Source organism: Podarcis liolepis (genome assembly GCF_965112155.1).
Source record: "Podarcis liolepis genome assembly, chromosome: 7".
In the NCBI taxonomy this organism is placed as follows: Eukaryota; Metazoa; Chordata; class Lepidosauria; order Squamata; family Lacertidae; genus Podarcis; species Podarcis liolepis.
In genome coordinates this window covers 1,966,379-1,987,968 of record NC_139561.1, presented here as the reverse complement: position 1 = coordinate 1,987,968, position 21,590 = coordinate 1,966,379, and the positions used below count along the sequence as shown (strand labels likewise).

The 21,590-nt window shown below is 45.3% G+C and overlaps 2 protein-coding genes and 2 long non-coding RNA genes across 4 annotated transcripts in view; all 4 read left to right on the top strand.

Annotated features, from left to right (window-relative positions):
* Positions 1 to 276: 276 nt before the first annotated feature.
* Positions 277 to 780, top strand: LOC310710456. The gene is made up of 3 exons (XR_014528073.1): positions 277 to 331; positions 443 to 559; positions 671 to 780. It is a non-coding gene; the product is annotated as an uncharacterized lncRNA (long non-coding RNA).
* A 1,909-nt stretch (positions 781 to 2,689) lies between these two features.
* On the top strand, positions 2,690 to 2,936 carry LOC310712966. The gene is made up of 2 exons (XR_014529049.1): positions 2,690 to 2,758; positions 2,864 to 2,936. It is a non-coding gene; the product is annotated as an uncharacterized lncRNA (long non-coding RNA).
* Positions 2,937 to 6,770: 3,834 nt separating this feature from the next.
* Positions 6,771 to 21,590, top strand: part of LOC310711924 (E3 ubiquitin-protein ligase MARCHF5-like) — a 50,910-nt gene continuing 36,090 nt past the window's right edge. The window contains exon 1 of the mRNA XM_083514419.1: positions 6,771 to 6,870. The gene's annotated coding sequence lies outside the window, so the exon portion shown is untranslated. The remainder of the gene's footprint in view (positions 6,871 to 21,590) is intronic.
* Positions 11,939 to 19,428, top strand: LOC310711125 (uncharacterized protein; the record flags this gene model as incomplete). The annotated part of the gene is given in 5 exon segments (XM_083512595.1): positions 11,939 to 12,608; positions 12,610 to 12,644; positions 16,620 to 16,775; positions 17,615 to 17,752; positions 19,205 to 19,428. Coding segments are annotated over 5 exon segments (1,173 nt in total). The 5' UTR covers positions 11,939 to 11,988.

The following is a 21,590-nucleotide window of genomic DNA, read 5'->3' as shown; positions in this document are numbered from 1 at the left end:
AGTGTCTGTGGGAGACGACCATCGAGAAGAACTTACCATATTTTTCGCCCTATAAGATGCACTTTTCCCCCTCCAAAAATGAAGGGGAAATGTGTGTGCGTCCTATGGGGCGAATGCAGGCTTTCGCTGAAGCCTGGAGAGCGAGGGGGGTCGGTGCGCACCGACCCCTCTCACTCTGCAGGCTTCAGGAAGCTATCCGCTAGCCGTGGGAGACCCAGCAGTCCTTGTGAGGCTTCAGGCCCCGCCCCAGGCCAGATGGTAAGTGGCAAGAGCAGGGCCCTCAAGCACTCACTCAGGGGAGTCCTCCTGGGCAGCAGGCAGCAAGCAGCACGCAGTCCTTATGAGGCTTCAGGCCCCGCCCTGGGCCAGGTGGTAAGTGGCAAGAGCAGGGCCCTCAAGCACTCACTCAGGGGAGTTGTCCTGGGCAGCAGGCAGCAAGCAGCACGCAGTCCTTATGAGGCTTCAGGCCCCGCCCCAGGCCAGATGGTAAGTGGCAAGAGCAGGGCCCTCAAGCACTCACTCAGGGGAGTCCTCCTGGGCAGCAGGCAGCAAGCAGCACGCAGTCCTTATGAGGCTTCAGGCCCCGCCCTGGGCCAGGTGGTAAGTGGCAAGAGCAGGGCCCTCAAGCACTCACTCAGGGGAGTTGTCCTGGGCAGCAGGCAGCAAGCAGCACGCAGTCCTTATGAGGCTTCAGGCCCCGCCCCAGGCCAGATGGTAAGTGGCAAGAGCAGGGCCCTCAGCACTCACTCAGGGGAGTCGTCCTGGGCAGCAGGCAGCAAGCAGCACGCAGTCCTTATGAGGCTTCAGGCCCCGCCCTGGGCCAGGTGGTAAGTGGCAGGAAGGAGCAGGGCCCTCAGGCACTCACTCAGGAGAGTCTTCCTGGGCAGCAAGCAGCACGCAGTCCTTATGAGGCTTCAGGCCCCGCCCCAGGCCAGATGGTAAGTGGCAAGAGCAGGGCCCTCAGGCACTCACTCAGGGGAGTCCTCCTGGGCAGCAGGCAGCAAGCAGCACGCAGTCCTTATGAGGCTTCAGGCCCCGCCTATCCGCTAGCCGTGGGAGACCCAGCTCCGGTGCGTCCTATGGGGCGAAAAATACGGTAAGCAGCTGATGCTAATAGAGCAACTTATGCGCCACCTGTCTCCAGAAATTGCGAGTTTGGTTGCTGACCAAAGTCCACGATCTTTAGAGGAGGCTACAGAATTCGCAGAATCTTTCAGACTAAATCATTCTCATCTGGTAAACAGGGGACCGGCTGGTGGGTACAGACCGACAGCCTCAGCTTCTGGCAGGAGGTCCGGCCCTCCCGTTAAAGGAGAAGTGAGTGATTTTGGCTTTAGATTGGGCTTGGGAAACATCAAATCCCTGGGAGCAGAAATCCAGTGTGTACTGGAATGGCTCTTACACCAATTCAAGCCAGCCGCTGAGTTGTTAACACAAGCCCTTGTAAGTTTGTGGCTGACCAGCAGCGTCCTTTTGAAATGCAAACCAATGCCAGTAAAATAGGATTAGGAGAAGCTTTGTTCCAAAGGGACAATGAGAGAAGTTGGCAACCTGTGGTGCACCTGAGCAAAGAATTGTAGCCCCGACAGAAAGACCATCCCACTGCTGAACAAAAAGATCTTTCTGATCTGGAAATAGTGACTCAAAGTTTTGAGAAAGGAGACTGGCCTGTAACTTTAAATCTTACCAGTCTCCCCCCTAAGCGAGTCATTTACTGGCCTGGCCTTAGTACATCCGAGGCCAAGCTAAGTCCTGTGCTTTATCAAGAGAAATACCAAAAGGTGCCTAATTCTTTTAGCGAACACCATGCTAATACTGTGAAAATGTATGTGGAACTTGAATTTTCTTTGTTAACTCCTTTTGGAAGTCGAACACAGGTAGCCTTGGTGCACTTAGACTTCATAGAAGGGTACAAACAGGCTAAAGGTACTTTTGATGTGTTATCCTTGTCTACCCTGTCCAGAACATAGGCTAGGAAGTTTTTTGTTATTTCACAGCTTTTTTACTGTGCCTGTGGTACTGACCCGGGATGAGTTATTTGTGCAACCCCCCTAGTTCTGGGAAGATCAGTTTGAGTGTGCTGCTAGTGATTTTTTCTTTAAAAGGCTGCTTAACCACTCAAGCTGGAAATGTTTGCATCAGTTTGTACATTGTTTTGATGAAATTTAGGGACTTAGCCCTGTAATTTCATCTTAGAGGGGAGGGTGTAGTGAAGCTAAGGATTTCAAACTTTGGTCAAGAAAGTAGCAGAGTATTGTGGGTAATCAAAAAGCCACAAAAGTCATGGGAAACAGGTCTGTTGCTTTAACCCTGCAGACCACAGTCTCCAAATGTGTAAATTGTTATCTTAGGAAGGAAGTTCTCTAGTTTGATTTGGGGTCTTGACACCTGGGGCTCCAGCTATTCACACCCACCTAGTGTTGTTATCAGTCTTTTAATTACCTGGGAATGTGCACCTGTGAAACATCCGAGGAAAGGGGTGAGCCCTTTGATCCAGGTTCTGGGAACTTAATGAGCTCAGCTGTCACAAGTCAAAATTATTAGCCCATAAGCTGGTCATTGGTGAATTTGAATGTAATCAAGAATTGTGATTGGGTCTGGGTTCTGGTTCCACGTGAGATTTGTGAATAAAGAGCCTAAGAACTGCGCTCTGCAACCTGCGATTTGCCAACAGCAGTCCTGTGTCTCTTTGTAATGGAGATTCCTGCTGACTTTGTAATGCGGATCTACTGAAGGACTTTGAAACTATCCTATCTCTGTCTTTGTTCTTAGAAAAAATAAAAAAAATCCTTCCAGTAGCACCTTAAAGACCAACTAACTTAGTTCTTGGTATGAGCTTTCGTGTGCATGCACACTTCTTCAGATAGAAGTTCTTAGAAGTGAGTATCTTAGTTAGCTATATTAAACAATGTCTTTATTTTATCTGCCTGAAAGATACAAAAGATATGCCTGCTTTTTAAGCATGTTAACTGTGTTTTTTTAAATAAATTTTAAAAAAAGAATCTTTTGTCTTATGTGCAAATCTGAGGGAAAATCTAAGTCCAACGCCTGACTACTTGGTTACGCTATACCTGATGAATTTCTGCCTGCAGGTTTGTGGAAGCAGCTTGCAGAGTGGGGCAACCGGTAACAAAGGAGCAGAGTCTTCTCCCTTGGACTGTGCCTCCGGGTGCCCTGAGACAGAGTGGTGGCAGCATTACCATTTCTGTGGCGTTTGGTTTTGTCAAAAAGTAAATGACTGCCGGCCTCCGTTCCAGAAACCGGACCCAGCTGGAGGGTAAGGGCAGGTGAGGGAGGGGTGAGTGGCCAGAGCCCCTTTACTACAACATTGTTTCTACATTTATTGTTTTGCATTGTTTTAATTGTCTGTTTTAACCATATTTGCACAGCGGTTTCTAATGTTGTGAGTGTCCTCTATTTCAGAAGCTTCTACTCTGCAGCCTCTTATAGTTTTAACGGCGAGTCTTTTCGTTCTTATGCTCTTACAGTTGTTTTAACTGCGTGCCTTTGTTTGTTCTTTAGTTCTTATCTGTTTTAATTATCAGTTTTTATCCATCCATTATCCGTGTTTAATCTTGTATTTTATTCAGATGTTTTTGTTGGCTATTTGCAGTTTAGTAGCGCTGCAGAGAGCTTGCTGGGGAGACCATGCATTAAAAAGGGACTCAAAAATAACTCAAACAAGGTTTTAATAACAAAAGCAAAAACTCCTTATACGCTAAACACATCAACAACAACCAGACCCAACCACCAACCCCCCCCCCCCCGGGTAATGGGAGAGCTAGGTGCTGCTCCTTAGATACTAGACCCAATTGCTGACACAGCTTGATTAACACAACTCAGCAGCACCTGCTATGTTTCACAGCTGTAAGACTGGGCCTCGTTACTTGCCCTGGCCCTTAAAGACATACACAACTTGGGAAGCAACAATGAACCTTCACATTTTAAAGTGACCATTCAACAGTTTTATCCTATGCCTGTTTCTTTGTCCTCATTTGCTCTAACAATTATCGGTTAAAAAAAATAAATCCTCACTGCTACTTTATTTATATGCTCTTTCTTTTTTTTATCCTGGTCTGTGACCATAATAAAGTTCATACAAGTAGGTCCCAGGGTTAGGTCCCCTGGCCATGGCAACCTAGACTTACCTCCAGGGGTCTTTGGGACGCCATCCTCAGGCCACACCTCTGCCAACCTCTGGATGCTGAGGAACCTCAAATGGTCGCAAGCTCCGTTCCTAGGCAACAGCAGTTGAGAGCATGGAATTCCTGGCCTCAGTGGCAAGGTTCTAGCTAGGAGAGTCCGTGTGGCCTAGTGGCTAGAAAATGTTAATGCCATGCAACACTAGGGTGATATATATATATTCTTTGAAATGTACAGTTTAATACTTTTTCTATTATTTGTATCCTGTTTTGCAGACTCTTGTTGTCTCCTAAAGAAGCTGACAGGATTGCACCCCTGTACTTACTTATATGTTTGCCGTGTACATTTATGAACGTTTATTTTATATTTGGGACCTTTGAATTCTGAACTCTGAACTCTGGATTAATAACATTTTAGGAATCTTCCAGAACGGCTAATTCTATTGCTGGGAAGGACTCAGTGACCCCGGTCTATTTTAGGAGAGAGGGTGGTATGGGGTTGGGGGCAGGTGAGATGGAGGTGCTTGGCAGTGGGTGTGTTGTATGCAGAAAGCATACGCTTCAATTCCCATGACCCACCTCCTTCAGTTACTAGTTTCTTGGGGTTGGGGCTAAATCCATGATGGGTCAGAGAAAAATGAGCGGCGGCAGGAACCAGTCAAAGCAAGGCAGATCTTAATTTTACTGTTGCGACAGAGTTTCTCACCTTACATGTTGCATGGAGGTGAGGAGCCAAGACAAGTGTGTGTAACAACTTTTAAAGACTTGAGAAATTGCCAATGATTACAATAATAATTTTTTTTATACCCCCCCCCAATCTGGCTGGGTTTCCCTTAGCCCAGAGGTTTTGGACTTTTTTGAGTCCACGGCTCCCTTGACCAACTACATTCTTTCTGTGAGGCTCAGGAGCCCAGCTATGTCACCAGAGCTGGCAGCCTCTCGTTCTTTTTCTGACTCCTTTCCTTGTGGAGTGTTCCCTCTTCTCTTCTCCTCTCCCCTCTCCTTCAGAGTCCTCTGGACAGCCACAGCTGCCGCCCCTTCCCTAAAGCGAGGTGCCTCCTCACGCTGCCCCACGGGGGCCTGGGAAGTACCCCCTGGCCAGCTCCGGAGGCACCGTTCGCCTGGGGAGCTTCTAGCCCAGGGGTGCTGCAACAAACAGCTATGTAAACCTTTGGGAGGCAGAGATGCAAGAAGGCATGGGGGGCGGGGAGAAAGAGGGACAGAGGCCAGTGTTGCTTGCAGCACCCTTGACCATCATTCAAGGCACCCCAGGGTGCCACGGCATACCGATTGAAAACCACTGCCCACCCAACAAGCAACAGACATGAATCACAGCAAGAGGCAGTCTTGTCTCCTGGCTTGTCTCTTGTCATGATACCTGACAATGTTTGCTGGTTGCCCTTTCCTGGCCAGTCTGAGCTGTTCCATTGAAATGGTAAATACCTCAGTTCTTGAATCTATTGTCACAGATCTTCCTCTATTTATAAATTTTCATGGGAGCCGATTGAAACTAAATCCTTTGAAGACAGAGGTCCTATGGCTGGGTCGGGATGGCGTGGGGATGAGGGACCAACTCCCTTCTCTTGCGGGGGCCCAATTAGCAGTTGGTCCCTTACCTTTCCCGCCCCGACCTGGCCACAGTGATCCATGCGATGGTCACCTCCAGGCTTGACTGCTGTAATTCTCTCTATGCGGGGCTGCCCTTGAAGCTGTCCCAGAAACTCCAGCGGGTGCAGAATGCTGCAGCGAGGCTCCTCACGGGGTCTCTGCCATGGGAGCAGATTCACCCAGTGCTTTTCCAGCTGCACTGGCTCCCGGTGGAGTACAGGGTCAGGTTGAAGGTGCTGGTTTGGACCTTTAAAGCCCTATGCAGCCTAGGACCCACTTACCTACGGGACCGTCTCTCCTGGTATGCCCCACGGAGAGCCTCAAGGTCCATAAATGGCAACACCCTAGAGGTCCCAGGCCCTAAGGAAGTCAGATTAGCCTCAACCAGAGCCAGGGCCTTTTCAACACTGGCTCCGGCCTGGTGGAACGCTCTGCCTCACGAGACCAGGGCCCTGCAGGATCTGATTTCGTTCCGCAGGGCCTGTAAGACAGAGTTGTTCCGCCTGGCCTTTGGCTTAGAATCAGTTTGATTCCCTCCCCCTCTTTCTTTTTCCTTTCTCCTCCTGCGATAAGGCTACATTTTAATATTTTAATGTTTCAATATTTTAATGTTGTATTTTAATTTTGTTTTTAAGTTGTAATCATTCAACTTGTTTTTATTATTGCTTGTAAGCCGCCCTGAGCCCGGCCTTGGCTGGGGAGGGCGGGGTATAAATAAAAAATATTATTATTATTATTATTATTGTTATATGAGAGATAGCTTTGGAAGGATTTGTAAGTGAAAAGAACTATTGGGAAAGGTTTTTCCTTCAACTGCAGAGTAAATGTATCTTGGGTCATTAAGAGGGTCAAGATGGCTTCGGGATTGCTCTGTGAACTCAAAGAAAGTGTGTCTTTTTTCCAGGGAATATTTTATAATTTTTGAATGGGGAAGGATTGTTTTTTCTCTAGGGTGCATGGCTGCTATGTGTGCACCTTCAGATTTGTGTAACACTCATGCCGGCTTTGGTTGCCCAGTGCCTGCAAGCCCCATACTGTGACATCATAGAATGCTTGCAGTTTTGTGTTTTTTTAAACCACGCCAGCAACTGCTCATCAGGAGCAGAACTGAGCAGCTTCTGTGAGTGAAGTAAAGAGCTGTTTCTCAGAAGGGGAAACCCTGGGAGAGACTAGGGTTCAAATGCCTCCTTACTCAGCTATGCAGCTCACTGGGTGACCTGGGGACAGCTTGTGGGGATTAAATGAGAAGGCGAGAACTATGTATGTCATCTTGAGCTCCTTGGAGTAAAAGATGGGATATCAATGCAGACGCCCTCAGAAGGTGGTGGACTCTCCTTCTTTGGAGGTTTTTTATACACAAGAGGTTGGGTGGCCATTTGCAAGGGATTCTTTAATTGAATTCCTGTTTTGCAGGAGATGGGACTAGATGCACCTTGGGGTTCTTTCCAAATCTACAATTCTGTGATTTTGTTTAAGAGTCATTTTATTGATTAGATTGGAAACCTTCGGGACTACTCTGAGATGCCAAGTTAAGCGCCATAAATGACAAAAGAGAGAGACATGGCAGCCTGTGAATGACCCCAGGCAGCTGGCAGAAGGCACATATCTCCAATGAACCAGACTGTCTTATGTGAGGATATCCACCCCAGCCTCCCTACGCCTCTGCAAGGAGAAGCCTTTTGCGGGGGCAACCGGGGGGGGGGGTCCCTTGAAAATCAGAATATTAATCACTTTTGCTTAGCTGAATATGTTAATCCCATATGGAGTCCTTAAGTAGGTCCGCTATCGGAAGGAGAAAAGAACAGAGGCCAACCAGAGAATATTGAGAAGCAAAGCAGCTAGTGAGCCTGATCTTTATTAACTACTGCAACAGGTTGCTCACTGCCACACACAGAAGGCAGGAGAGACCCAGAAGAAAGGTGTGCCAACTCTTATATGGACTTTTGAAATTTCCACCCTGTACCTCAACCCCCCCCCATACATCATACATACATCACAGCAGAAGGGGCGGTCTACAACAAAATCTTGTCTGGCAGGAAACCTGTTGATGGGTTTACCTGGAGAGCCTGGCTATTCTTTTGGGATGATAAATACTTATGGTAATTCCTCACAGGCTCACCCTATTCATACCCAAATGTGCCCTTAAGGCAGGATTTGTGAGCACAGAGACAATATCTGAGGTCACTGAAAGAGTGAAAATGGCTTTAGGACTGTTTTCCTATACTGCTTCAGACATTTTGTGTGTTTGTGTGAGTGCGCGCACGCATGTGCCTGCGTCTGGTACATTTATGAACATTTATTTTATATCTTAGACCTTATAACCCTCATAACACTTTGATAAAATACATATTTTGTTATGTGCAAATGGCTTTAGATGCCTATTAGGTCCATAAATTACCATCTAGCATATATTCAACACCAAAAACAACGACAATTCGTTGTTGATAAAGGACAGCTGGACATATAAGGGCCCCATTACCTTCAGTAGCTTAGGGCCTCATCAAACCTAAATCTGGCCCTGGGTGTGGAATAAGAAAGAAAAGACAGTGAAGAAGAAATGAGGCCAAGAGAAAAGACAGGTGGAAAAATACCACCCTCTGAGGCAGGCAACTCCCTTCTTTTTCAAGCCAAACCAGAAAAGGACTGAAGGGGGGGGGGGAATATGAGTGAAAATACTGAGAATAGGCAAAGGAGACGGCAGGAGAAAAAGGAGATAAGAAAATGTGGCAAGCGGGTGTTGTAAACAAAAATGGCCCTCTTCCCTTCTGGGGTACCCAAGAGCCCATAGAGAGTCCTTACATAGGTTCCCTATTGGTAGGAGAACCAGAGAATATGGAGAAGCAAAGCAGCTAGTAAGCCGGATCTTTCTTGATCTGTTGCAACAGGGTGCTCCCCTCACAAGCAGGAGAGGAGGAGGACCCAGAAAAATGGCGCGCAAGGCCTTATAAAGACACTTGAAATTGCCACCCTGTAGATCAAGACCACCCCCAGAAATACATCACAGAAAAGGCGGTCTAAACAGAAATTTGAATGTTGTTTTTCTCCTGTCCTTGTTTATCTCCTGTCTGGCAGGTTACTTGGTTGGATTGCCTGGGGAGCCTGGCCATTCTTTTGTAATAATAATAATAATAATAATATTTTTTATTTATACCCCGCCCTCCCCAGCCAAGGCCGGGCTCAGGGCGGCTAACAAGCAATAATAAAAATAAGTTGAATGAATACAACTTAAGAACAAAATTAAAATACAACATTAAAATATTGAAGCATTAAAATATTAAAATGTAGCCTCATCGCAGGAGGAGAAGGAAAAGAAAAAGAAAGAGGGGGGGAATCAAATTGGCTCCAAGCCAAAGGCCAGATGGAACAACTCTGTCTTACAGGCCCTGCGGAAAGAAATCAGATCCTGCAGGGCCCTGGTCTCGTGAGGCAGAGCGTTCCACCAGGCCGGAGCCAGTGTTGAAAAGGCCCTGGCTCTGGTTGAATAATAACCCGCCCCTCCATAATTATACGCCAACATAACAGCTACCTTGAACACTGTGTGGTTCAGAAGTGTTTGAAAACCTGTCTCCAGAGGCTGTTCTCACTCACTGCTGGCAAGTTGGAATGAGCCAGTGACAAAATGCCCAAGTGAAATTTCCCAGAAGCTGGTGGGGGGGGGGGGCCTCTTGAGTACAGCCTCTCATTCTTCACACTAGGATGTATGGAAATTATGAGGCTGATGGGAAGAACTAGAGGGCCAGAATTCCTGGGTTTAATGTGCTGGCCGTTTTGTTGCTTCTGGGTAATGGTGAAAAGGAGTGAAATAAACGAGTGCCGGGTAACTGAGACAGCAGCTGACATTAGGCAACACAATAGAGTCTTGTGGCATTTTAAAGACCAAGAGATTTATAGTGGCATAAACGTATGTGGACTAAAGGAGAAGGGGTCTTTAGGCCACAAAGGTTTCCACTACCATAAATCTCTTTACCAACTCTAAATTGCCACAAAACAACCCTGTCCTCTGTTGCACTCGACAGTAGCAAGGCAACCATCCTCTGGGTGTTATTCGGGTTAAACAGGCTTCCTTCGGCCATCTCTGGGCCACCGATGAGCCCATGGTAATATGCTGGGTGTTGCAATTAGTAAAGCAAATAATTTAAGCACGTGTGATAGTGTGCTCATTTAGCACGCTGATAAATGCTTGGTGAAGTCATCCATTTTCAAACAGCTGTGACAGGAACATTAGGCTGAACTCTCACTCGCCCCCCAAATCTCTAGATATTTCATTCTTAGAAGCAAAACGAAATAGCCAACGTTGCACCTTGTTGACTGCAAACTGCACACAGTTGTACACAAATTGTCATGGAGGATAGTTCTGTCTGGAGATTGGTACTAAATTAAGCTTCCACTTTCAGAGGCAGTATACCCCATAATATCATGTATGGGGAGGGGGGGGGGGACAAAGGAAGAGGTGGGGAGGCTGCAGCCTCATGTCCTGATTATGAGCTTGAGTCATCTCTTGCCAGTAACCGAATGTTGAATGAGATGGACTAACCAGCTTTGAGGTGTAATAAACAAAATCTGCCCTTATTCCCTTATGGGGGACACAAGAGCCCTTATAGGGTCTAGTTGTAGGTTCTCCATCGGTGTTCGGGGATCCAAGGTACGACTGTGTAATGAATTGAAAAGGATGTTTAAAATAACTTTTGTAAAAAAAAAAAAAACCCAGAAGCTTTTCTTTTGGGCATTATAGTGACAGAACTACCTAAGCTGTACAGAAACTTATTCATGTATGCTACTACAGCGGGAAGAATGTAACTCGCCCCAAAATGGAAAGAAGCAGAAGTCCCAGCAAAGGAAGAATGGATACAAAAACTTCTGGAATACGCAGAAATGGTGGAACTTACTGGGAGAATAAGAAATCAAGACAACAAACCTTTTATAAAAGAATGGCAATAGTTTATTGAATATTTACAGATAAATTGTAAACAGATAAGAACATTGGCAGGATTATTGTAATGACTTGCAGTTTTATAAGAGTACAGTGGTACCTCGGGTTACAGACGCTTCAGGTTACAGACTCCGCTAACCCAGAAATAGTACCTCGGGTTAGGAACTTTGCTTCAGGATGAGAACAGAAACCGCGCGGTGGCAGCAGGAGGCCCCATTAGCTAAAGTGGTACCTCAGGTTAAGAACAGTTTCTTTTATTTTATAATGATTTTTATTGGTTTTTTAACACATATTTAACACAAACAATACACAATACGATAACAAACAAACACATAAACATGTAAAATTTCAAAACCTTTTTTTCTTGAACCCTGTTTCTCCGACTTCCCCATACTTTCCCTTTCTGCATCCCTATTTTCAAATTTCTTCCAGCAAATCCTCACTTCAGAATTTAACTAATTAACCTTTTACTCCCCCTGTCTTTTACTAAATCAATACAGCTGTAACCTCTTAATTTCTCTAACCTTGGCATTTTAGCACTCATTTATTTTATAATAGTTCTTAAGATAGACTTTAAATTTCTTCCTATCTTCCTCCACCGTCTCTTTTCCTTGGTCTCGGATTCTGCCAGTCATCTCAGCCAGTCCCATGTAGTCAATCACCTTCGTCTGCCATTCTTCCAGTGTGGGTAGTTCTTGTGTCTTCCAATACTTTGCTATAAGGACTCTTGCTGCTGTTGTGGCGTACATAAAAAAAGTTCTGTCTTTCTTTGACACCAATTGGCCAACCACGCCCAGGAGAAAAGCCTCTGGTTTCTTAAGGAAGGTATACTTAAATACCTTTTTCATTTCATTATAAATCATCTCCCAGAAGGCCTTAATCCTTGGGCAAGTCCACCAAAGGTGAAAGAATGTACCTTCAGTTTCCTTACATTTCCAACATTTATTATCAGGCAGATGGTAGATCTTTGCAAGCTTGACTGGTGTCATGTACCACCTGTAAATCATTTTCATAATATTCTCTCTTAAAGCATTACATGCCGTAAACTTTATACCGGTGGTCCATAACTGTTCCCAGTCTGCAAACATAATGTTATAACCGAAGTCTTGTAGGTTAAGAACAGTTTCAGGTTAAGAATGGACCTCCAGAATGAATTAAGTTCTTCACCCGAGGTACCACTGTATTTATTTAAAGTAGATGAGTAAATGGGCAAAGTAAGTTAATTTGGATATGCAGTAGGTATTAAAAATAAATTTAAGGAATAGCAGAAAGAAGAGGGGAAAGGAAGTCAAGTTTTGAAATGTTAAAATGATTGTAAAATTAGTGAAATGTATAAATCTGAAAAGCAACAACAACAATAATAATAATAATAATAATAATAATAATAATAATAATATAATGGATGGTTCTGGCCCGATCCAGAAGGTGGTTCTTCTATGTATGTCCTTGTGCCTTGCCAATGACTTTCCCTTTTCCTCTCCCTCTTGCCCAACAGTGAGCATGGTTGATTTCTGCAGCCAGACCCTGCACGGGGATGGGATGGTGTTGACATCCCACCGAGACTCCCGCCGTTACTACTTCGTAGTGGCCAGCACCGACTGCCAGCTGACCATGCAAGCGGCAACCCCCAAAGACAAGGTCCAGTTCCGGTTCCGCTTCTTCCTGGTGTACAGCATGGTGCGCTCGCCTTCCAGCACGCTGGCCAGCAGGGCCAGCAACGACCACCCCACTCTGGCCCTTCCCAAGTCCAGAAGCGAGCGGGAGACCCCTGACCCTTGCACAGCAGGCTCCTACGTGCAATTCTACGATGGCCAAAACCACACCACGAAGCCCCTGGGGATGCCGCTGTGCGGGAAGAACATCCCACGGCCCCTCACCTCCACAGGCAACTTCCTCACCTTGAGGCTCGCGACTCGCGGCCAGCAACCTCGACTTTGTCGGTGACTTCACCTCCGTTCGAACTGGTAAGGCAGGAAGCCGCTGCAAATGAGCTGAGCATTGATATTCCACTGCTTCTCCAAGGAGCTCAAGGTGGTGTGTGCCTCCTCATTTAATCCTCCCAGTCCTAGAAGGTGGGTGAGCAACTGGGCTCCAAGGTCAGCCAGGGAGTTTCATGTTGCCCAGTGGGGGGATTTGAACTCTGGTCTCTCCTGGGTCCTAGTCCAACACTTGGAACCCTAAGGGTAAGGTGCAGGTGATGTGGACCACTGGGCTGCTGTCAGGATAACTGGCGCTGTGGTCTAAACCACTGAGCTGCTTGGGCTTGCCGGTCAGAAGGTCAGCAGTTCAAATCCCAGCGACGGAGTGAGCTCCCATTGCTCTGTCCCAGCTCCTGCCAACCTAGCAGTTCGAAAGCACGCCAGTGCAAGTTGGTGTTGAAATCAAACCTTTATTAGGCATTATGCAAATAAAACCATAAAAGAGAAAATAACATGTAAAAGCCTTGAAATATATATAAAAAGGCAGCAGTTGGCTACATACATATATATATATATACATATAGAATCAGTGGATTTCCTTGTTAACCTGCTCCTTGGAGGGCTGCTACCAAAAACTCAGCTACCCCCGCCGTTACCCTTTGGTCAACGTCGGATAGGCAGAATCCCACACATTCACCTTGCTGGGGTTCCAGACCACCCAAAAGAGGGGACAGCACGCGTTGACGGAGCGTACTGTACAATGGGCAATGAAAGAGAATATGCTCTACAGTGTCCGGGACATTCATAGAGCATCTGCAGAATCTCTTGTTTCTAGGGATGTTTTGATATCTTCCCCGGACAAATGCTGAGGGAAAAACATTCAACCGGGCCAGCATAAAAGCCCTACGTTGGGCTGGGATTATTAATTTGGTGACGTAATTGACTCTGCTATCTAAGATATTTAAATCATAGAATATGGGGGAGCAAATTTTGTTTACAGCTGCCATAATATTTTGTCTCTCGACATCCTTTAGTCTAGTTAGGATATTATGGAAAATGTATTGCTCATTAGAATTGTACAGGGGCTCCAGCTCGATGCCTAAAGATTCAATCTTTTTTTCGAGGTACTGATACCATCTTGATTTATAGGAGTCTTTGAGCAAATCAGCGAGCAGGCTTGATGGAGAGCAGCGAAAATGGCAGCGTAACCAGTACTTTATTGAGGTGGACCAGGCCCAGTATTCCATTGTGTGTATGCCTATTTCTGCACACATTGTTTCATATTTGATCACAGCTGGGAGTCCAAGAATACGTCTCAGAAAGCTGGAGTGAATCTTTTTTAAATCACTGTTATATGCTTGGACCCATAGCGGGATTCCATAGAGTATCTGGGCTTGCACTTTTGTTTGAAATATCTGATTGGCCGCAGGAATAAATTGATTACCTTTCTGATAATAAAAACGGGCAACTGCTGATGAGGTGCACTTTGCCTGTTTTATGGCGTTTGTGCGATGATTTGCCCACCCTAAATTGCTCTGGAATAAGATTCCCAGATACCTATAGATTTTTACTTGTTGGATTTCTTGCCCTCTTATTTTCCATTTCTCTAGTTTCCAACCATTCGAGAAGACCAAAATTTTTGTCTTCTCATAATTTATAGAGAGTTTATTACATTCGCAGTAAAGGATCAGAGAAGATATAAGACGTTTCAGACCCAAACTCGTTAATGATAGTAGGACTGCATCGTCTGCGTATAATAAGAGAGGAACTGGTTTCTGATTAAGTTTAGGGGCATGTGATTCTATTTTTTGAAGGTGATCTGGCAAGTCTGATAAAAATAAATTAAATAGAAAGGGGGCAAGAATACACCCTTGTTTTACCCCTTTCGAGTTTGGGAGGTCTGATGAAAGGTGACCTTTGGTGTTAAGTTTGACTTGACAGACATTGGAAGAGTATAGATTTTGTATTAAAGTCAATAAGCGCTGATCAATTTTTAATTCTGCAAGTTTCCTCCACAGCTTTGGGCGGTCAATTGAGTCGAATGCACCACGAAAATCTACAAAAGCAGCATATATCTTAGATTGCCTTTGGGATCTATATTTTTCAACCAAATGCATAAGTATAAGGCAGTGGTCTAATGTAGAGCAACCTTTGGAGAAACCTATTTGTTCTTTCCCTGGTAAATTTAGATTTTTCATCCAGGTAAGGAGTTTAGATAAAAGGTGCTTAGCGTAGATTTTCCCTATCACTGATAATAAGCTTATCGGTCTATAATTCCTTGGTTCTTTTGGGTCGCCATTTTTAAAGATTGGGATAATTATTGATCTTAACCATATCTCAGGTATGATCCCATCTTTGTCTATGAGAGTAAACAATTGAGCTAAGGGTTCTGCCCACCAATCTATATAGGTCTTGAATAATTCTATTGGTAGACCGTCTGGCCCAGGAGATTTCCCCGATTTGAAATTTTTAACTATCTCTCTAATTTCCACTTCTTCTACCCTTGGCCACTCCTGGGGTTTATTGATTTTATTTTTAGTGGTCTCATTTCCTTTAAGTTCACTGTGTAGATTGTTAAATACAGATGTAAAGTATTGGGACCATTTGGATTCTGCAATTGGTGGTTGGGTTAATTGATTTTCGGCTTTCAATCCTCCGTACACTAGATTCCAGAACGCTTTGTTGTTTTTACTCTGAATTGAGTCGAATAATTGTAGCCATTTTTGGGTTGCATATTTCTGTTTCTTTTCGGCCAGAATGTAATGATATTTTCTTTTTTCATCAAGATAAGAGGGCTCTAGTTTAGTGCGATTATTTTTAAATGTTTGGCGCAGTTTTCTTTTTAGCTGGAAACATTCATCGTCAAACCAGGGGCTAGCGCTATGTTTAAGTATCCATACTTTAAGTGGAGTACTAAGCTCTACAAACATTTGAAAGATTTCATTATAGATTTTCGGAATATCACTGTAGGGATTAGTGGTCTTTAAATTGGATAGTACTTGTTTTCTCAGGTTGGCTGTAAGTTTTTGCCCCACTGCTGCACTCATTTCCTGGGACCATTTTAATTGAGTCATTTGTTTGTATTGAGAAGGTTCTATGATATTATACTTGGTTATTTTGGTTTCATCCTTTAAGTTAATAGACAACGATAATGGCTGATGGTCGCTTTCAGTACGCGTTCCAATTTTGAGGTCCATGATCGAATTTATAATATTATAAGGAACAAGAATATAGTCGATGACACTGCATCCTCGGGGGGAGAAGTGTGTAAACTCCCCGCTTCTATCGCCTTTTGTTGAACCGTTCAACCGTAGATAAATAGGTACCACTGTGGCAGGAAGGTAAACAGCGTTTCTGTGCACTCTGGTTCCCGTCACGGTGTTCTGTTGTTCCAAAAGTGGTTTAGTCCTGCTGGCCACATGACCCAGAAAGCTGTCTGTAGACAAACGCTGGCTCCCTCAGCCTGAAAGCGAGAAGAGTGCCACAACCCCGTAGTCACCTTTGACTGGACTTAACCATCCAGGGGTCCTTTACTTTTACCTTTTTAAAAATTTCAATGCTGGTGTTAAATGCATTTTAACTATTGTTTTAAGCTAGTTTGGGAGGTATATTCTAGGCAGTGCTTTTTATCTAGGGATACTCAAAGGTACGCTGTACCAACACCTCCCTGTAACAACTTCGTGTACTGGCCCCTTTTTTTCTATAAAAAAGCACTGATTACAGTGGTACCTTGGGTTACATACGCTTCAGGTTACATACGCTTCAGGTTACAGACTCTGCTAACCCAGAAATAGTACCTCGGGTTAAGAACTTTGCTTCAGGATGAGAACAGAAATCGTGCAGCAGTGGTGCGGCGGCAGCAGCAGGAGGTGCCATTAGCTAAAGTGGTGCTTCAGGTTAAGAACAGTTTCAGGTTAAGAACAGACCTCCAGAACGAATTAAGTTCTTAACCCGAGGTACCACTGTATAGGTACATTAAACAGCAAGAACAGCAAAATCTGCCTTTCCCTCCCCTTGCAGGCTTGAACGCTTCGGCCTGCAGCACGGAGTCGTATTTTCCCTGCCACAATGGAAAATGCATCCCTCCCAGCCTAGTCTGCGATGGCAGCAGTGTCGATAACTGTGGGGATGGTACAGACCAGGCTGCCCAGTCCCCAGCCTGGTGCAAGGAAGAGGGTGTGTGTATGTGCTGTTATAAGTAAAAAAACCCAAACTGCTCCTTTTCCCTTATGGGGTACCCAAGAGCCCATATAGAGTCCCTTTGCAGGTTCTCTATCGGTAGGAGAAAATAATAGAGGCCAGCCAGAGAATATTGAGAAGCAAATCAGCTAGTAAGCCTGATCTTTATTAACTGTTGCAACAGGGTGCTCCCCCACACGCAGGAGAGAGGAGGAAGACCCCGAACCATGCGCGCAAGCCCTTATATAGACATTTTAAATTGCCCATCCTGGAGTCCAAGACCACCCCCAGAAACATCATACCTACATCACAGAAAAGGCGGTCTACAACAGAAATCTGAGTGCATTGTTTTTATCATTTCTGCCAGGTTGCCTGTTAATGGTCACTTGACTGGATTACCTGGGGATCCTGGCCATTCTTTTGTTATGATAACTACTGGGCTCACACTCTATTCATATCTTAAAAGTGCCCTTAAGACAGGATTTGTGTGCAAAGAGACAATGGGGAGAGTTTCCATTTTGACCTTGCAGAGAAATATTTGAGGTCAATTTGTTCAGGACTTTTTCTATGGGGTTTCAGACATGTGGTTTATATACAGTTATGAACATTTATTTTATATATTTATCACCTTAAAATTCTTATAACGGTGCCATTCCTTGCTCATGATCACTTTAAAAAATGGGTGAGAAAGTGAGGCTGAATGCCTGAGCCTGATGGCTGCAGCGGCCCCTTAAGTTGTTAGGAAAGGGAGGAGGCTACGCCCCTCTGCTTTGGGTTTCTCCGTGGCAGCACAGAGGCCACTACTGTTTTTGACTCTTTCTCCTTTTCAACTCCAGGCTCACCCACGCGCCTGCCGCCCTTGAATAATGCCGAGGCCTCTTCTGCAGTTAACGCCCTGCCAAGTCAGGTGACCTGCGCAGGACCCCAGGAAAGCCAGCTCCTGCCCCCAGGCACTGCCACCTGGGACAAAACAGGTACAGCAGTACCATTGCTGGCAGGAATGAGGCCTTGTAATAACTTGGTTGCTTATAGTGTGCCATTTGGGAACTCCCTGCCTGTTGATACCAAGCAGGTGGCTATCACTGTACTCTTTTCAGCTAATATCCGCCCTCCCTTCCCCGAAGGTGGGCGGGGTTTGCGGCACCAAGCGAGGCTCACCTGGGCGGGTGCCACCCACCTGCCTGAGCTGGCCTTTGACCCGCCCCCGGCCAGGGAGGACAATGGACAGCCGGCTGGGGGTGGGCCTAAGGCCAAAGGAAAAGAGGCTGACTCCTGGGCTCAAGGCTCTTTTGCTGCTCTTCCTTCTGGGAAGGAAAGCTAAAACCACAGTTCTTTCTTACCTACAAAAGGCGATTCTATGTTGTTTGGCACAATGGCAACTCTTCAGCTCGCCCACTCACTCAAATCCCCATCCAAGTCTCCAGGTGCATACAGCAGAAAAACAGCCTCATTCAAAGCATTTGAGGGTAACTCCCAGATCATCCCTTATCTCCAGAGCGATAGTCAGACTATCTGTTATCAATCACCAAGTCAGCAGGAGCTAACAGGAAGACAGAAAAACCGCCATTCATCTCCCCTGGAAGTCTGCTAAAAACATTTTTTTTAAAAAAATATGCTTTTCAGGTCTACATTTCACTAATTTTACAATCATTTTAACATTTCAAAGCTTGACTTCCTCCTCTTTCTGAGGTTCCTTAAATTTATTTTTAATAGCTTCTACATATCCAAATTAACTTAATTTGCTCATTTAGTCTTCTACTGTTATAAAACTGCAGGTTATAACAATAACCATGCCAACGTTCTTATCTGTTTACAATTTATCTGTAAATGTTCAATAAACTATTTCCATTCTTTTATAAAAAGTTTATATTCTTGATTTCTCATTCTTCCGGCAAGTTTCGCCATTTCTGCATATTCCATAAGTTTTTGTGTCCATTCTTCCTTTGCTGGGACTTCTGCTTCTTTCCATTTGGGGGCAAGTAACATTTTTACCGCTGTAGTCGCATACATGAATAAGTTTCTGTACAGTTTGGGTAGTACTGTTCCTATAATTCCCGAAAGAAAAGCTTCTGGTTTGTTTTTGTTTTTTTACAAACGTTATTTTAAACATCCTTTTCAATTCATTATTTATCATATATAAAACATTTTTGTATAGCTAAGCCTATCCACATGCTTATAAAGTTAAAGTGAATTTGAATCTCTTAGTATTTTAAATTTTTGTAGGTTTTATTGTTGTAATTTTTTGATTTTCTTGTTCTACCCTTTTTGTAAACTGCTCCGAGTTTTTCTTTACAGCCAAGCAGTGTCTATGTTTTTTGAAATGAACAACAGTATCAAAATAGCACAGCTGGGGCAATTGTTTGCTGGGGAACACGATTTGTTCCATTTTCCTGCAACTCACCAGGCTCCTTCTCCTCCTTCTGCAGACAAACGCAAACCTCTTTTTGCTTCGCTGGCTGCCATCCTGGGTGCTGCCTTCGTGTTCTGGTGCTGCTGGAATCCAGGCTGGTTCATCTGGAGGATGGGCGCCTGCAGGTACCTGCCCGGTTGCAATTCCGTCTGCGCTGCCTGCCACCTCTGCCCACGCAGCTGCACCCGCCGGGAGCCCCCCAAGGTCACCCCGCATGGAAGCACCGAGCCACCCGTGTGACTACGAGAGGGGGGGCAGGGTCACTGGCCCTCAGTTTTAGAAGAGCATGGGCCAGAAGGGGTGCAGCTGGCAGTGGAGGCATGATGGGGCTAAGCCAGGGGTAGGCAACCTAAGGCCCGGGGGCCGGATGCAGCCCAATTGCCTTCTAAATCTGGCCCATGGACGGTCCAGGAATCAGTGTGTTTTTACATGAGTAGAATGTGTCCTTTTATTTAAAAGGCATCTCTGGGTTATTTGTGGGGCCTGCCTGGTGCTTTTACATGAGTACAGTGGTACCTCGGGTTAAGAACTTAATTCGTTCTGGAGGTCCGTTCTTAACCTGAAACTGTTCTTAACCAGAAGCACCACTTTAGCTAATGGGGCCTCCTGCTGCTGCCGCCGTGCGATTTCTGTTCTCATCCTGAAGCAAAGCTCTTAACCCGAGGTAATATTCTGGGTTAGTGGAGTCTGTAACCTGAAGCATATGTAACCTGAAGCGTATGTAACCCGAGGTACCACTGTAGAATGTTTCCTTTTATTTAAAATGCATCTCTGGGTTATTTGTGGGGCATAGGAATTCGTACTTCTTACTCCCCCCCAAAATATATAGTCCGCCGCCCCCCATGGTCTGAGGGATGGTGGACCAGCCCACGGCTGAAAAAGGCTGCTGACCCCTGGGCTTATCAGACAGATGTATACTGGCTGATCTCCCACAAGGTGGCAGGAGATGCCTGCTTCTTTCCTCAGTGGGTTCAAACTAAGGCACTTGGCACCAGGCCTTGAGATACGCTCACATCCACACCATGCATTTAAGAACACAAGAATAGCCTGCTGGATCAGGCCAATGGCCCATCTAGTCCACCATCCTGTTCTCACAGTGGCCACCAAGATGCCAGTGGGAAACCTGCAACCAGAGCACAAGGAGACCCTTTCTTCCTGTGCTTTCCAGCAACTGGAATTCTTAAGCATTCTCTGCCTCTGACCTCCATGAATTTGCCTGATCCTCTTTCGAAGCCTTCTAGACTCTTGGCCATCACTGCCTTCTGTGGGAGGGAGTTCCATAGTTTAACTATGCACTAAGTAAAGTAGTATTTCCTATTATTATTATTATTATTATTATTATTATTATTATTATTATTATTATTATTATACCACCCTATACCCAGAGGTCTCAGGGAGGTTCACAGAAAAGATAAACATAAAAACCACAATATATATAATCAAAATAAAAACAACCCAATAACACCCCCCCAAAAAAGGAGCCTCATTTTAAAAGGGTATAGGATGTCAAACAGATCAACCAAAGGCCTGGTTAAAGAGGAAAGTTTTTGCCTGGCACCTAAAGGTGTATAATGAAGGCGCCAGACAAACTTCCCTGAGAAGAGCATTCCACAGACAGGGAGCCACTGCAGAGAAGGCCCCGTTCTCATGGTGCCACCCTCTGGACCTCTCGAGGAGGAGGCAAACGAAGAAGGGCCTCAGAAGATGATCTCAAGATCCAGGTAGGTTCATATGGAAAGAGGCGGTCCTTGAGCTATTGCGGTCCTGAGCCGTTTAAGGCTTTATGGGTCAGAACCAGCACTTTGAATTGGGCCCGGAAACTAATTGGTAGCCAGTGCAGTTGGACCAGGATCGGTGTAATATGCTCAAACCATCTTGCTCAGGTGAGTAACCTGGATGCTGAATTCTGCACTGGCTGAAGTTTCCGAACCATCTTCAGAGGCAGCCCTACCTATAACACATTGCAGTAATATAACCTTGAAGTTACCAGAGCACAGACAACAGTGGTTAGGCTATCCCTGTCCAGATAGGGGCCAAATCTTCCAGCATTCAGGATGTGCACGAGTTCTCATGTCATATACCACTTGGGTTTCATAGAATCAACCAATTGCAATGCAGGAATCTCGGCTACAGCTTCTTTGACAGATGGCCACCCAACCACTTCCATGGAAGGAGAGCCCACCACCTTCCTCTGTCGAACAGCTCTTGGAACTGCACTTTTAAGGGTGCTTAGGAGACCGACCCCCCTCACAAGAGCTAAGAGTCCCTAGGATTTGGGGGGGGGGAAGTCATGACCATTAAATTGGCCCAAAAACACTTTAAAGGTTTGGTGTGTGGATGGGGTTTCTCTTTTGCTCTGGGTCTGAGATCTTTCCTCTTAAGCAACAGTCAGCTTATGATAG